The following is a 14,204-nucleotide window of genomic DNA, read 5'->3' as shown; positions in this document are numbered from 1 at the left end:
GCAAGAAGGAAGTAACTGTCGCATTACTTGGGATCTTGAGGAATGGGCAGAGATAAACAAATCATAAAAAAAGTTTTCCCACAAATAGCCTGAAACTTAAATTGCCCACTTTTTAGACTACTTCTCGGAAATCTTTGGACGGCAGTTCCCGTATTGACGGTTTGGTAACCCAAATGAATTAGATGGAGGGGCATTATGGGATAGAATGGGAACCCATGTGTCTCGTTCCCATTCAGTTTTTTTCTCATCTGCGTGTTTATTTCATATCAGAAGCAGATGATTACCAAGTCAGAGGGACAGTCACCACCGTTTCCACAGTTTCGGCTCTACTCACAGCCGCCACTGCGGAGAACACACAGCCCCGATGGTGTGGACTGAGTGTCATTTGTCAGCGCCCATCAGTTTGTGAATCCTGATCTTAAGGGGACTGCATTGCGTTACATGTTCAAAGCTGGGCACGACAACAGCTATGAGGAGCAGAGCTGTGTCCCAGGGAAGGGTGTCTGAGGAGATCCCAGGACATCCTGCAGGGTGGGTGTTTACGTCAGAGTGGCTAGGCGCTCTCTTCAAAGCTCAGCTGTAAATGAAGATCACTGTCTGGTGTTGTAGGTCGGGTCTGGGAAGGAACCACGGTTGGCAGGCAGTCTCCACCAAACAGGCAAAGACCTCAACCATAGGTTTCAGGGAAATGCCACGGGGGAAGAGGAGCTTAGGTGGAGCCTGGAGAAAGTTAATTCCTTGAAGCAGAACCGAAAGGCCAGGACTAGAAGTCCTTCTTGTTGTTCCCCAGAAGGCCACCAGAAAGCAGACTCACAGAGCGACAGGGACACCTTTGACTCACCACAGTACAACTACCCAAAGTACAGGCCAACGCTGCCCAAAGCAAAGAGATGTGCAAAGGAAGAAATCTTCTTTTAGTATTTTTCAGTATCATTGTTTATGTGGGATTTGTTTCCAGACTCTTAAATTTTTCAGGGGAAAAAAAAAAGCATCCAAAATGGCCTCAGAAACCACTTTGTAATATGTTTGGTTTTTACCAAGATACATCACTTAAAGAAATTCCACAATTAGAAAACGCATCTAAATGAGTACTTTTTAGGTAAATCTCAAAGTAGTCTGTGTTCTAATAAAGCACCAATTGTAGGCTATTGGCTCCGCCCCATCTGTCTGAACCAGCTCAGGGCATCCCACGCCCCTCTGGTCATGCGGCAGACGCTGGGTCAAGTTGCCTCCCCAGTTGGCATCTCTGACTACCTCAGGGTTCTGATATTCATGCCTAAATCTAAAACTTTGCAGGGCATGGTAGTGTATTCCTAGAGCCCCAGCATTTAGGAGAGACAGCAACACGGGTCATCCTTGAATTCCCCAAGAATGCCCCCTTTATTGTGTTCAGGGGCAGATTATCTAGAGATAGCCACGCCCCAGCCAAACCCACCAGAAACCACTCTCCTGCCATCAGGAACTCCTGAAAGTCTCGTGCTCAGATCAGCTGTAGGCACTCAGATCAGGGGAAAACAAGTTGTTTACAAGAAATTCAGAATCTGGGGGTCTCACTGCTCCCAACATCATTCTTCTTCCCACCGCCTGCTGAAGAAGCGAGGCAGAGAAAGGCACATTCCTTAGAACCTGTGAGCCTCGGCACCCTGCACGGCGCCCCGGCTTTTCAGCTTTGTGCCTGCAGCTCTGCTTGTTTGGTGTTTCTTTCCTTCATCCATTTTTATCTTTTCCTTGGATTTGTGCTGGGGCTGTGGCTTTTGAGAACATCTCTCGCTGTTTTATGGATGGATTGTGTGAAGGCGTGACTGTTAACCCTCCCTTCCACTTTCTAGGGACACCCAGGGCAAGGCGGGCCCCGAGGAAGACCCGGCTATGATGGTTGCAATGGAACCAAAGGAGACGCAGGGCCACAAGGGCCCCCTGGACCTGGGGGCTTCCCTGGCCTCCCTGTGAGTATGTTTAGCCTGGAAGTCTAGGTAGCAGGCCCTGTCCCTGGATCAAACATTACGTGGCATTGGCTCCACTTCCCAGGTTCCTGCCAGGGGGGCCACCTGTGCCAAGCCTTGTCCTTGCCATCATGGTTGATGGAAACTGCTTTTCCTGGCCAGTTTTTTCTTTCTTTTTTTTTGTTGTTAACTGTCCTGGGTTCAGACAGTTTGTTGTCCCTATTCTTGATTCACTTTTAGGTGGAAGACAGGCGGGTTGATGTACGTTCTCACGCACTGTCTTACAAGGGTCACGCCATCTCCTCCAGTATTCTAGGTCAAGTAACAGTGAATGGCTGTAGTGGCACAACTAGAACCTGAAAGCTTGAATCTTGTCCCAAGTGTCTGTTAGGAATCGGATGGTAGGATCTCTGGGGACCTGGAAGGCAGTCCGATTCTCCAGCATCTGCAAAGAGGCAGATATGCAATAATATTCCTGAAATTGTCCGTTTGGCAACCTCATTCTTGGGATCTTTGCCAGGAACCCTAAACTGCTCTTTCAGAACTGTATTTGCAAATTCAGGTCTTCTCATTAAGCCTTTGCATTTTTAAAGACGCACCGAGGTGATAAGAAGCCCTACGTAAGCATCCCCAGCTTATCCTGCAGCGAGTTGGTTCCCTGGCCACTGGGTTCCACCTCCACCTTACAGGGCCAGCTCACCCATCTCTTTTCTGGGTGATTCGGTGTTTCAGTGGACTGCATTACGTTTCTGTCTATCAAGCTTAAATTGCATGACCAAGAGACATGTGTCACTGCAAAATAATGATTACATATAGATATTCAAAGGTGATATGCTTCCATTTGTACAGACTGCCTATCTTTGGCATAACTCAAGTCACTCTTCTGTATTAAATATCTCTAAGATATTTATATTGTTGGGCACCAATACCATTACAAAGATAAGATAACGTAGTTCTGTACCAGGGAATGATTATGAGGGTCCGGAAGATAATTTAAATCTTATAAAGTGTTTCCATTTTAACTCTAAGAGAGTGAAATAAAAAGCCTCAGACTTATGGCTGGACCCTAAGGAAGTTGGTACGGGGGGTGCCTGTATAATCTGTGGGGACACCGGACATTGTAAACAGAAGCTGACAATCTGTGTCATTACAGTCATGCTAAAAGATAATGAATTCTTCTGTGTTTTTCTTTCTATGGTGTATCTGCTAATTTAGGGGCCCCAAGGACCCAAGGGGCAGAAAGGTGAACCTTACGCACTATCTGATAAAGACCGCGACAAATACAGGGTATGTTTGCTGTAGGCGGGAGCCGGGACTCGGGGATCCCATGTAAAGTGTCAACAAGGCTAGTTAGGGTTTAGCTCTGGGTGAAAGAAGAAATGCAAGGAAGGAATTCACAGAGTCATGGTATAACTTAAGGCCTGACTGCAGCCCTCACATTCTGTTTGGGGTGTATTTACCCCCCCCTTGTTCTCATTGCCCCAGGCCAAATGCCTCTGTCTGGCAGGGCTTGTATATTTCATGTTTATTTCCAACTCTGCCCTACATAGAGGTAGACGAACACAAAGATGCTTAAACCCAGCAGCTCTTAGTGGCTTAAGCGATGGCTCAGTTGCCTTGCAAGCCTAAGGCCTGAATTAAAATCCCCAAATCCATGTTAAAAGGTGGGCCACCGTGATTTGTACTTAATCCCAGCACTGGGGAGCTGGGGACAGGTCCAGTGGTCATCCAGGGTAGCCTACTTAGGGATCTCCAGACCAGTGAGAGGCTGTCTCAAAACAAAACAAAACAAAACAAAACAAAACAAAAAACCATGTGGTTGTCTCCTGAGGAATAACGTTTGATGATGCCTTCTGGCCTCACTGCACACACACGTACAATAGTAATTCTTAACCCTCTTTCCTCTCAACCAGGGTGAATCTGGAGAGCCTGGAGTGCCCGGCTATCAGGTGAGTATCATTTTTCATTAGGGACTGCTCCGTGCAGAACTTTAAAAACATCTGAGTAGACCCGCCCATCTGCCCATCTTCAAGCCATGTTCTCTTTGTGCACCTGCAGGGGCCTCCTGGCCGCCCGGGGCCAATAGGACAGATGGGTCCCATAGGAGCTCCCGGAAGACCGGTAAGTCCCTGTGCTTGGTTACCCCCAGGCCCACGTCAGGTCAGCTGTGCATGCTCCCTTTTTTACCCATACCTTTGAGCCACAGGCTGGCCCCTCCATCATGTGTAAGTTCTCTGGGTTCCATATCAACTATGTGACAAGGGGCCCATCATCCCTGGCCAAGGCAAACCAAATACCCTACTCAGGCAGGCAAGCAAGAAGGAAACAGACTTTTCATCTGGGCCAGGCCACGTATAATAGGTACATCCCACCTGGGCCATAGCCACTGTAGAAGGGGAGACGTTGAACGTCACTTATAGGATGGCCCACCGAGTGGAGGTCAGCCCCCCCTTCCAACACAATGACACAGCAAAGTGTGATGGGATAGAAGGAGGATGAGGGAAGACTTGCAGGAGAGGAGGGGGTGCCAGCCCTGCCTGTTTCCACCACCACACTGAGCCCAGAGACCCTCTCCTGGTGGAAGGCTTTCTGCCCCAGCACTGTGGCAGACTCAGCCAAGATGGAGCAGTGGGATGCACACCTCTCTCCCTGCGAGTGGCTGGCTCACTCATAGAGCAGCAACTGCATGGCTTAGGGTTTTCCTCTGAGTTCAGAGGGGCTGGCTCGGTCAGTGATGTGCTTACTGTGTAAGCATGAAAACCTGAATCCTGTCCCCGGCCTCATGTGAGAAACCACACGGTACCACACGGCTGTAATCCCAGGCTGGGGAGGAGGGCACAGGAGGATCCCCGAAGCTCACTAACTAGCCAGCCTAGCTGAATTGGTAAGCAACAGGTTTAGTGTGAGACCCTGTCTCAAAAAATAAGGTAGAGTATGGTCAAGTGATGAAGGAAGGCCACTGGCCTTCACACATGTGCACGTACACATGCATGCACGCACACATGCCCAAGAAAAGCATAGTTCAAAGACCCTCAGGGAGCACATATGCGGGCGCTTTGCCTGTGGGATTGACCTACAGGTCTGTTCTGCCCATGAGCATTCGTGACTCTACCGTCAAACTGTGACAGTGTCTTATGGGGAATCTCACAGGAGAGCAAAGGGGTCTGGCCACGGCCACAGGGCCTGGGGCCTCACAAAGCCTAGGAACAGGCACATCAAGGACACGGGTGAAGTCACAAGCCCAAACACACACAAGCAAATCAGGAACAGCTGTGGACAGACAGCAGCACATTCCAAAGACGGTGACCCGGTCTTCCTCCTGGCTTTTCATCCCACCAAGACAGATGTGGGGAAGCCCTGACCATACTGTTGGAAGCGGACAGCCGCTGTCTTTCCCAGGACCTCCAAGCAGATGTCATCTGGGTCCTAGGAGCGGAAAAAAAATATACATGTCTTTGTATTTCTGCAGGGACCACCGGGGCCCCCTGGACCCAAAGGACAACCAGTAAGTTGGTGGGGGCAGAGTGGGGGAGGGGCTCTTTGGTGATTAGTGTGCCTGCCTTCTTTGACCAGAGAACAACTTGGCTGACTGTTGTTTCTGGTGCAGATAATACTGAGAGCCGTTATGTAGTTCTGTTATGCAGGAAGCAATCCTGCAGAGTGCCTGAACACCTGCCCAGGCCTCTGTGGGGACTCTGGGTGATGCTGTTTGGGGCTCCGTGTCACCCCGGTGACTGTGTGCAGATCACAACGATGAGCCGTAATGAAAAAGATGTGCAGCTCATGGAACAATCTAGGGGCCCTTTTCCAGGGTAGACAGGGGACACTATGTTTGCTCAAGGGAAATGGGAAACCCTCCTCCCTCCTGGATGTGGGGGGAATCCATCGGAGCCTCAGGTCAGGACTAGGGACATGTCCAGTGTGGATCCCAAAGCCACACTGCTCCCATGACAGGGCCACTTGTTATATTGGAAGCACAACCAAGCATGGGGTTTCTTTGAACCTTGGAGAGCAGAGCCAGGGCTTCTTATGACCTGGGAAAGTTGGACAAGTCTCCAGACTCAGTAATGTTGATGAGGAAAATATCTGATCAGAGATACTGGGGTCCAGCAGGAAGCTTGTGCGAGCCATCCACTGCTCCGTGTCCAGAGGCGGGTCTTCATGTTCCCATGCCTGTTCCATAGGCAGTCCAATTTCTGTGACCCCTGGTGACCTTGCCTGCCACCCACCCCCATACTCCTCTAGGCTCCCATCCCCTTCAACAGAGTTCCCAGCTGGAGCTGGAACTTGAGGAGGCTCCTGGATCCCTCCCACTCCCCCCACACTCACCCCCATCAGACAGCCCCGAGCAGGATGGGAAGGGCCTACAGCCAAGGACAGCGGAAGCCGGCAGGGCTGCAGGGCCAAGGAAGCAGTGGCCCAGCCCAGGCTCTGGCCTCAGATCTCCCCTGGCTGCTGCAAATACAAACAGCCCCCTCACCCTGGGCCAAGTCACTTCCTGGCAACTTTGACAAGCGGCTCTGAGCAGCTAACGCTGTAGGGACTCTCATGACCGCCATGCTGGGCTTTGATTTCAGCTCCCAGCCAGGTGGCGGAGCAAGAAAAGCAGAATGTAATTAAAGGTTTTGCTTTTTATTTTCCAACGATATCTCAGCATCGGAGGAGGCAGACAGTAGACTTGCAGAGAGGGACTTCAGGGGTCCTGTGTGACTCTTGCTCACTGTAGCAATAGAGAGACCCTGGGAAAGACACACACATGCTGGAAGGGAGGGGGCAAAAGGAAAGCGCTGTGTGGAAGCACCCCATGTGAATTTGCGGGGTGGCTCCTCATGGCTGGTCTCAGGCAGCAGGGAGAGCTGACTCCAGCCAGCTGCTCCTCAGAGGAACTGTTAGATAAACACTGGCTGAGACACGGGCCTGACTTGCCCCAGAAAACAACCCAAACAGGCCCATAATTATGAAATGTAATCAGTGCTAAGTCCCCTAAAATCATTAAAGAAATGTTTCTAAGAAGCTAGGGTGGCTTTTATCAAAATGAAATGACTTGGATCTCCAGGTATGGTGTCTAGACCATCGTACGGCTGCCCTCTCTCTTAGAAGGCCCAGAGCCCGAGGGTGAGCTCTGACCTCCCTTGGCTGGGTCAGGTGCTAGCGTCAGCTGACGGACCCCTTTCAGCTCCACCCCTCGCTCCCCAGGCCTTCCTTAGACAGAGGATCCTAATGGGCACAAGGGTCACAGTCCAGGGAGGGTGTGGCTTCTTTTCTTCTATAAGATACTTTTATTTCACTGTGATTCTCAATTCTTACAAACTCATAGACACCATCTCTGTTTCCAGGGCAACCGAGGACTTGGTTTTTATGGAGAGAAGGGTGAAAAGGTAAAGAGACCCGATGACAGGAACTGGTGACCATCACTACCCAGGGTGACCTGGTGCCCTCCAGGTGACCTGCAAGCACACTTCACATAGAGATCACGGTTGAGTGTCAGGTCACCCACACTCCAGGGACAGTGGCCGATCAGTGAGACATGAATGTGAGCTGTCTGGGTTGGTGTAGGGTCAGACAGGGACATGTGACTTCCACCTATCTTAAGGACTCGGAAGTGGAGGTGTCCCCTAAGAGTGTCTTCTAATGTGTGGGACCCAGAGAAGATTAAAGGGACTCAGCTGAACCAGGTGGTGGTGGCACACCCCTTTAATCCCAGAACATGGAGACAGAGGCAGGCAGATCTCTGTTAGTTTGAGGCCAGCCTGGTCTCTAGAAGGAGGTCCAGGAGAGCCAACGCACACAGAGAACCCCTGCCTTGAAAAAAAAAAAGTCTGGGGACTCAACTAAAGAATGATCTGGAACCACCTCAGGAAGCAGGTCACATGGCTGCCCTGGCTGACTTATGTCATAGAAGAGGATTATATGACCTGTGACCTCTTACTGCTACCTTTCATGTTCCTGGAAGAGGAGCCTGGTACCCACAGCCAGCCAGCCAACCCCATTCTCATTCCCCATGAGCCCACCTGCTCACTGAGCAGCATCTGTGCCCCTCAGACTCTCCGGTGTGAGAGTTATCATTGTGTAGGCACCCTGCTCTTTCACTGAGTCCCACAAACAGAAGTCAGGATTCCTAAGACATCAAGGATGAAAAAATTAAGGATCAAAACACATAAAAATGTAAAGTCCCCTCCAGTGAAATATCCCACAGTCATACAGTAAAATAAAAGAGGGCATAGTCAGATGGGGGATGGAGGAGATGAAGTTGGGTCTGCAGTCCACCAAAGGTCTTTATCGGATACTAATGGCACAGCAAGGCCCTAAATAGTCTTCGAACATGTTAGCACTCGGAGTACACATAGAAGCCTTCTTCAGAGGGTGACCCAGCACTCAGTCTGCTGACGCTCCTGTTACTCATGGTGTCGTTTATATATGGAAACATCAGGAGAAAAATCAATCAGGTTCTTTTGTGTTCATCCGTTCCTGAAGGAGGAAGGGTGTGAGCTAGGCTTGCTGGCCATGATGGTGGGCAGTGACAGCCCCCTTGAGGTGTTTGGTCTAGCCTTTGCTCGCCAGCGCATCCAATACCTTCTGCTTGTGACACCAGAGTCAGACCTAACAGCTTCCTTGTGTAGAAATCGACCCAAGGCTGTAGCCTGCAGATGCAGTTGCAGTGTTGGGTTATGGGTGATCACTGACCTCAGCGCATAGATTCTAAACAACCCGTGAAGGAAGTTCACTTCCCGCCATCCTAGATTATGATAATTTTGATGTGATGATGTGATAGTTTAGATTTTTGTTTCAGTAGAAAACAGGCATTCAGTGGTATGCAAAACAAAATAGTGTGGGTGGTGGGATTGTGCAGTCACCCAAGTCCTGTGCCCTTTTCCTGTTTCAACACTGTCACTTTTGCTGAACAATCTTCAGGGTGACATCGGACAGCCAGGACCCAACGGGATCCCATCCGACGTCACGCTTATTGGGCCCACACCATCAACGTACGATCGGGATCTGTACAAGGTAAAGAGTGGCCGTTCCCAGTTGACCTAGGAAAAGGGGCGTGCAAATGTCGCTTCCTTCATTTTTATGTAAACAGTTGCATCCTAAGATGGGAAAGACCTCGCCGCCAAATTGGTGGGGGAAAAGGTCAGATTTGCCCCAGCTATCATAGGGAACTGCACGGTTCCTGCCAGGCCACAGGAGACAGTTGTGAGCAGCAGGATTTTCAGTGCTGGCAGCAAAGATGGGCCAAGGACCATCAGTACAAAAACAGAAGTGAAGAAGGGTCTATACTGCTTAGTGTGTTTGAACTGTCTTTTCCTAAGCAGAATTAGCTGACTGAGTGTGGTCATTTGGGGGTCTTCCTACGTGTGTTCTCACACTAAGGACAGATCTGTAGCAGCCAGCATCCATCTGGGTGGTCAAAGTGCCTGTGCTCCGTTGCCGCTCACTCAGATGGAAGAGAAAGGCTCCCAGGCACATCACAAATCACTGAAGAGTTCGTTCATCTTGTGAAAATACAAAAATAATCCTTTTTTGCATTTGAGATTTAAAGCTCCAGCACCTAGGACTGTTATTGATTGCCACAGGAAATCGTCAAAATGGCCTGAAGTTTTGTCAAGTACTTTTTAACCTCGTATCTTAAGCCAGGATCAGTGCCTAAGCACCTCAGGTCTCAAAGGTGTAAACATTTCCCATTCCATGTTCTTCACAGGGAGAAAAGGGGAGCAGAGGAGATCAAGGGATACCAGTAAGTTCAGTGATGGAGTTCTTTCCCATGGGAATTGCTCTGCCTTCGGGGCTCCTGTCAGAATGGTGGGGTTTGCTCTGACTGGTGGGGTGTGCTCTGAACAGTGGGGTGTGCTCTGAATCATGGGGTGTGCTCTGATTGGTGGCGTGCACTCTGAACAGTGAGGTGTGCTCTGATTGGTGGGGTGTGCTTTGAACAGTAGGGTGTGTTCTGATTGGTGGGGTGTGCTCTGAGTGGTGGGGTTGTGCTTTGAACAGCAGGGTGTGTTCTGATTGGTGGGGTTTACTCTGAACAGTGGGGTGTGCTCTGAACAGTGGGTTGTGCTCTGAACAGTGGGGTGTGCTCTGGTCTTAGCCCTTGGGTTCTTGGGTTCTCCTGCACTCCTCTACATGGGAAGGTATCAAGGAGACACAGTGTATTTTGTATAAAACTATTGGATATTATATAATACTATGTATCATATAATTGTTATATATAATATAACATGTATAATATTACTGTAATAAGCCGGGCGGTGGTGGCGCATGCCTTTAATCCCAGCGCTCGAGAGGCAGAGGCAGACGGATCTCTGTAAGTTCGAGACCAGCCTGGTCTACAAGAGCTAGTCCCAGGACAGGCTCCAAAGCCACAGGAAACCCTGTCTCGAAAAAAAAAAAAAATTACTGTAATAATAGCATTATCTGACGCTGTAAGCTGAGTGTGACAATGTATGAGTGAGGGGCTGGAAGGGAGACTCTGGGCCTCTCCTGGGCCGAGGAGTTGCTGCCATCTGGTTTATCCCATCCAGTTTGACACACCTTCCTAGTTCTTCCTCACTGTCGCTCACCCTGTGGTGGTGACACGTGACATCCTGGATAAAGGTGATCCACACCCAGCCCTGTGCTCTCTCTGCCCCCAAATTACCTGCTCTAGCACCTGTCGCTGAGGGGCCTGAGGAGGCTGCAGAGTGTCTTGCTGGGTGCAGTCAGCTCTAGGCACCCCTCACCCCTCTCATTCTGTTTCTCTCTCCTAGGGCCCCCACTCAAAAGGCGAGGAAGGCATCATGGGATTCCCAGGAACACGGGTGAGCCATGTACTGTGTAGCCATGACTAGTTGGCTTGTCTTTTTAAACGGATTGTCTTTTTAAAACACTGTACCTGCCCTGGAGGTTCCTCCTGGTATGAAACTAATCTTTGTAACACACTGCAGAGAGTGTCTAGAATGAGGGTTCATGCCTGGCCACCCAAAGAATCCAGTAAGACTGTCCCTCCGTCATGGGGAGGCTCATCTGTCGCAGGAAGGTGTCACCTTCAGAGCCATGAGCATCAACAACCATCTCAGCACCTGGGGTGGGGTGGCCACCTGTCCCTGTGCTTCCAAACCCTGAAGGCAGAAGGCTGCTTGACGATTGTTGATACTGTCATGCAGCCCTCTGGGGAATCTGGTCACCTGTTCCAGACTGTTTATTGCTTGTGTTTTCTGTTCAACACAGGGTCTTCCTGGCCTAGATGGAGAAAAAGGAGTCTTCGGACAGAAAGTAAGTCTGACACACAAAATGTGAACTGTTCCAGGCCTGAAAGCTCATGTATATAACAAGTGGGATCTCAGAGAAATACATTTGTCCCAAACGCCCACTTGAGATGTCCCCTTCATTCACAGGGGTCATTTATGAAGTGACCATTCCAACTCTCAAAGCCCTTAGTGGAGCATTAACCTCTGTCTGGACTTTGCTCATCAGTCTGCTGGTTCTTCCAAAGAACCCACCCCAGGTTTTTCTCACTAGGTCCCCTCCCCTCAAAGTCATTGTCACTCATAGGCTGTCCCTCTATTTCTTTGATCTACACATACTTTGATACTTGCTAATGTTTAACAATAACCTCGTTTTGCTCCTGGGTTGTGACACCACTTTTTACTTTTTTAAAGAAAAGAAAGTGTGCGTGAGAAGGTTAGTACAGGTCCAGAGAAGACTTAGCATCCGCTAAGCATGCACTGGAGCAGAAGTGCACATAGAAATGTTTTTATCAGATCAAGATTTATTTTACTTATTCAAGGTTTTCGTTGTCCACCTGCCTCGGAGTCCAGCTCCATCCTGTCACCCACAGCAGACAGCCCTGGAGTCTGGCGTTAGATCCGTGGCAGCCTCCAGGGTCATGGGACCTAGCATGCTCGTAACTTGGCACAAAGATATAAGAACATTTGTGCCATGTTGTTCCATGTTTCACCCATGTAGAGGTCACCCCACTTCCACACACATGCCCCCACATTTACTCACCCCGGGATACCGCTGTGCCTCCAGTCAGCTTGCGGTCAGCACCGGGGTACACACACAGGGTCCCACGGCTGGTGTTTCTACCCCGCTCTCCTGTCAGTGCTCAGAGAGCAGCAGCCTCAGAATGCCAGCTCCCCGTGAATCCCGTTTAGATTGCCACAGCAGGTGTGTGTGTGACACTGTGGAGCTCAGAGGCTGAGCTAAGACTGAAGAGTCATGTGGCTCCTCTGGGACAGCAGGTAGCCTTGCCCCCCTGGCGTCGTGGCTGACGTCCACGGCTCTAGCTATTGGCCAAGTCTGGCACTGACCATGTACCATGGAGACCAATGTCATGGCTGTTCTCATTTCTTCTCATTGCTGACCCTAAACTCAAGCTGGTGGCCTCGCTCTAACTACACCCAACTTCCTATCACATTGGTTCTTGCTAAGAATGTGTTTCCCAGAGGTAACACACCAGAAGCAATAGCTGTTCCCCTACTCCCTAACCAAGGCCAGAATGCCGCTCGCCTAAAGATGGCAATAAGACCATGTAGAGGTGGCTAAAGCAGACACCGCACCCAAAACCCAATGGACTCAGAGCCAGTGCATCGCTGAGGCCGGTGGGTGACATGTCACTCTTCACGGAATACAAAGAGCTGTCGTGTCTAAAACTGTGGCTCAGCACAGCTGCCCCTGGACCTAGAGGTCCATGGAGACTAGAACACTAGACACAGCCCAGCAAGCTCTGGCTCCTGGTCCCCTGGCTGCTACTGTTCCTCAGGCACACGTATGATAGACGTGCCCATCCAGCTTTCTCTCTGTAGCTTGGGAAGAAACAGACATCTGTGCTTAAATGGGTCAGAGGAAGAAATAGTTTACCCAACTGAAAAAATAGGGAAATCGGCAGACATACACAAATGACTCAGTGTGCTGCGTGTTAGTGCAAACCACAGCATCCAACTGGTCCAGCTGCTGCCTCCGCATGAGCTTCCCAGATGTGCTGAAGCTGTTGGCCTTAAGAGCCAGAACCCAAGGCAGCTCTCAGGAGCCGCTGTGGACAGCGACCCATTAAAGCAGCGTGAGAGAGAAGGAGTAAGCAGAGAAACCCATGTGTCTCAGGAAGCCCCTGCCTCCCTGCGAGAACAAAGAACCATCTGCACATGCCTCTGCATGGACACATGGACATGGACACCTAGCAAACTAAACAGCTCCAGCCAGGGAACAGAGAGATAGCTTACACGTTTGCTGTGTTACATTTTCTGAAACTGTGGCGATTGTTTCCCTCGTTTGGGGAGACCCATTTAGTGACAGCAGAGTCTTCTCTATAGAGTGTACTCATGGAGATCTGGTCTCCTGGATCCATGCACTATCACCGTCCTTGTGCAGTATGGGTGTGCAGCACAGGAAAAAGACATCCCTGTGTGGGCAGGGCCACTGGACTGCAACAGAACCATTCTCCAGGCATCACATCCACCAGGTGTGACTTTCCAGCTATGTGGGAGTCACAAACAGGCAGCAAAGCTGTGCCCACAGGCTGAGCATTCTGTGGCATCCTGCAGCCCTCTCAGACTAAGCCCAGATGAAGTCTTCCTCCCCCAAGGCCCCCAAGTTGGATTGCATTAACCCTTGTTCTTTGTGCCACGGGTCTGAGGAAAGATCTAGAAAAACCAGAATGATGTGGAAACACATCCAGACCCATAAGACAGCAGCCTTCTTTCTGTTCAGCATTGGAGGAAACCTTCCCTAGAAGCCTAGCTGTGAGCGTTTCCTGACAGTACACTCCTGCCAGCTACTGAGGACCTCTGCCTACGAGCCTCCTTGGGGCTCAGCATTCTTTCTTGAGCATAAATTCAACCACTCTTGAATTCAGCTCCACCTAGCGTGGAAGGCCAAGAGTCTACCACAGTCCTGGAAAAGGAAAAGATTAAAAAAAAAAAATCAGACAGTGTTAGTCCATCAAGCAGCATGTGAGCTCCTGGGCTTGAAAATCTATAAAGTAACTCGACAGGCAGGCCCATTTTTACCTCGCCCTGGCGTGGCTTGGAGACTTTGCCATACGTGGTCGTTTGCAAGAGGGACTAGCTGCTCAGAAAGCTCCACATACCAGCTTCCTCGTCGATGGGAATTTGAGGGCACTGGAGACCAAATAGTATTAAGGATTTCTTAATGAAAAGACATTCCAAATCAAGAGGCTTCTGTTTGGTGGCAACTGGAATTTTTCAAAACTCATCATGGAGAGAGAGTTTAACTAATGGATCAGATGTGACCCCACTGATGGGATGCTGTGACCTCACAGAC

The 14,204-nt window shown here is 50.0% G+C and overlaps 1 protein-coding gene across 1 annotated transcript in view; it reads left to right on the top strand.

The window, feature by feature from the left end:
- Col4a2 (collagen type IV alpha 2 chain) overlaps positions 1-14,204 on the top strand; it is a 137,755-nt gene that overhangs the window by 87,684 nt on the left and 35,867 nt on the right. The window contains exons 6-16 of the mRNA XM_005366318.3: positions 117-164; positions 1,830-1,946; positions 3,159-3,230; positions 3,857-3,892; positions 4,002-4,064; positions 5,413-5,448; positions 7,280-7,321; positions 8,856-8,948; positions 9,643-9,678; positions 10,691-10,741; positions 11,151-11,195. Of these exons, the coding sequence (XP_005366375.1) occupies positions 117-164; positions 1,830-1,946; positions 3,159-3,230; positions 3,857-3,892; positions 4,002-4,064; positions 5,413-5,448; positions 7,280-7,321; positions 8,856-8,948; positions 9,643-9,678; positions 10,691-10,741; positions 11,151-11,195 (639 nt within the window). The remainder of the gene's footprint in view (positions 1-116; positions 165-1,829; positions 1,947-3,158; positions 3,231-3,856; positions 3,893-4,001; positions 4,065-5,412; positions 5,449-7,279; positions 7,322-8,855; positions 8,949-9,642; positions 9,679-10,690; positions 10,742-11,150; positions 11,196-14,204) is intronic.

This window comes from Microtus ochrogaster, unplaced genomic scaffold, assembly GCF_000317375.1.
Source record: "Microtus ochrogaster isolate Prairie Vole_2 unplaced genomic scaffold, MicOch1.0 UNK7, whole genome shotgun sequence".
Classification (NCBI taxonomy): Eukaryota; Metazoa; Chordata; class Mammalia; order Rodentia; family Cricetidae; genus Microtus; species Microtus ochrogaster.
Note: the sequence above shows the minus strand (reverse complement) of the source record. Positions and strands in the feature narration are given on the sequence as shown.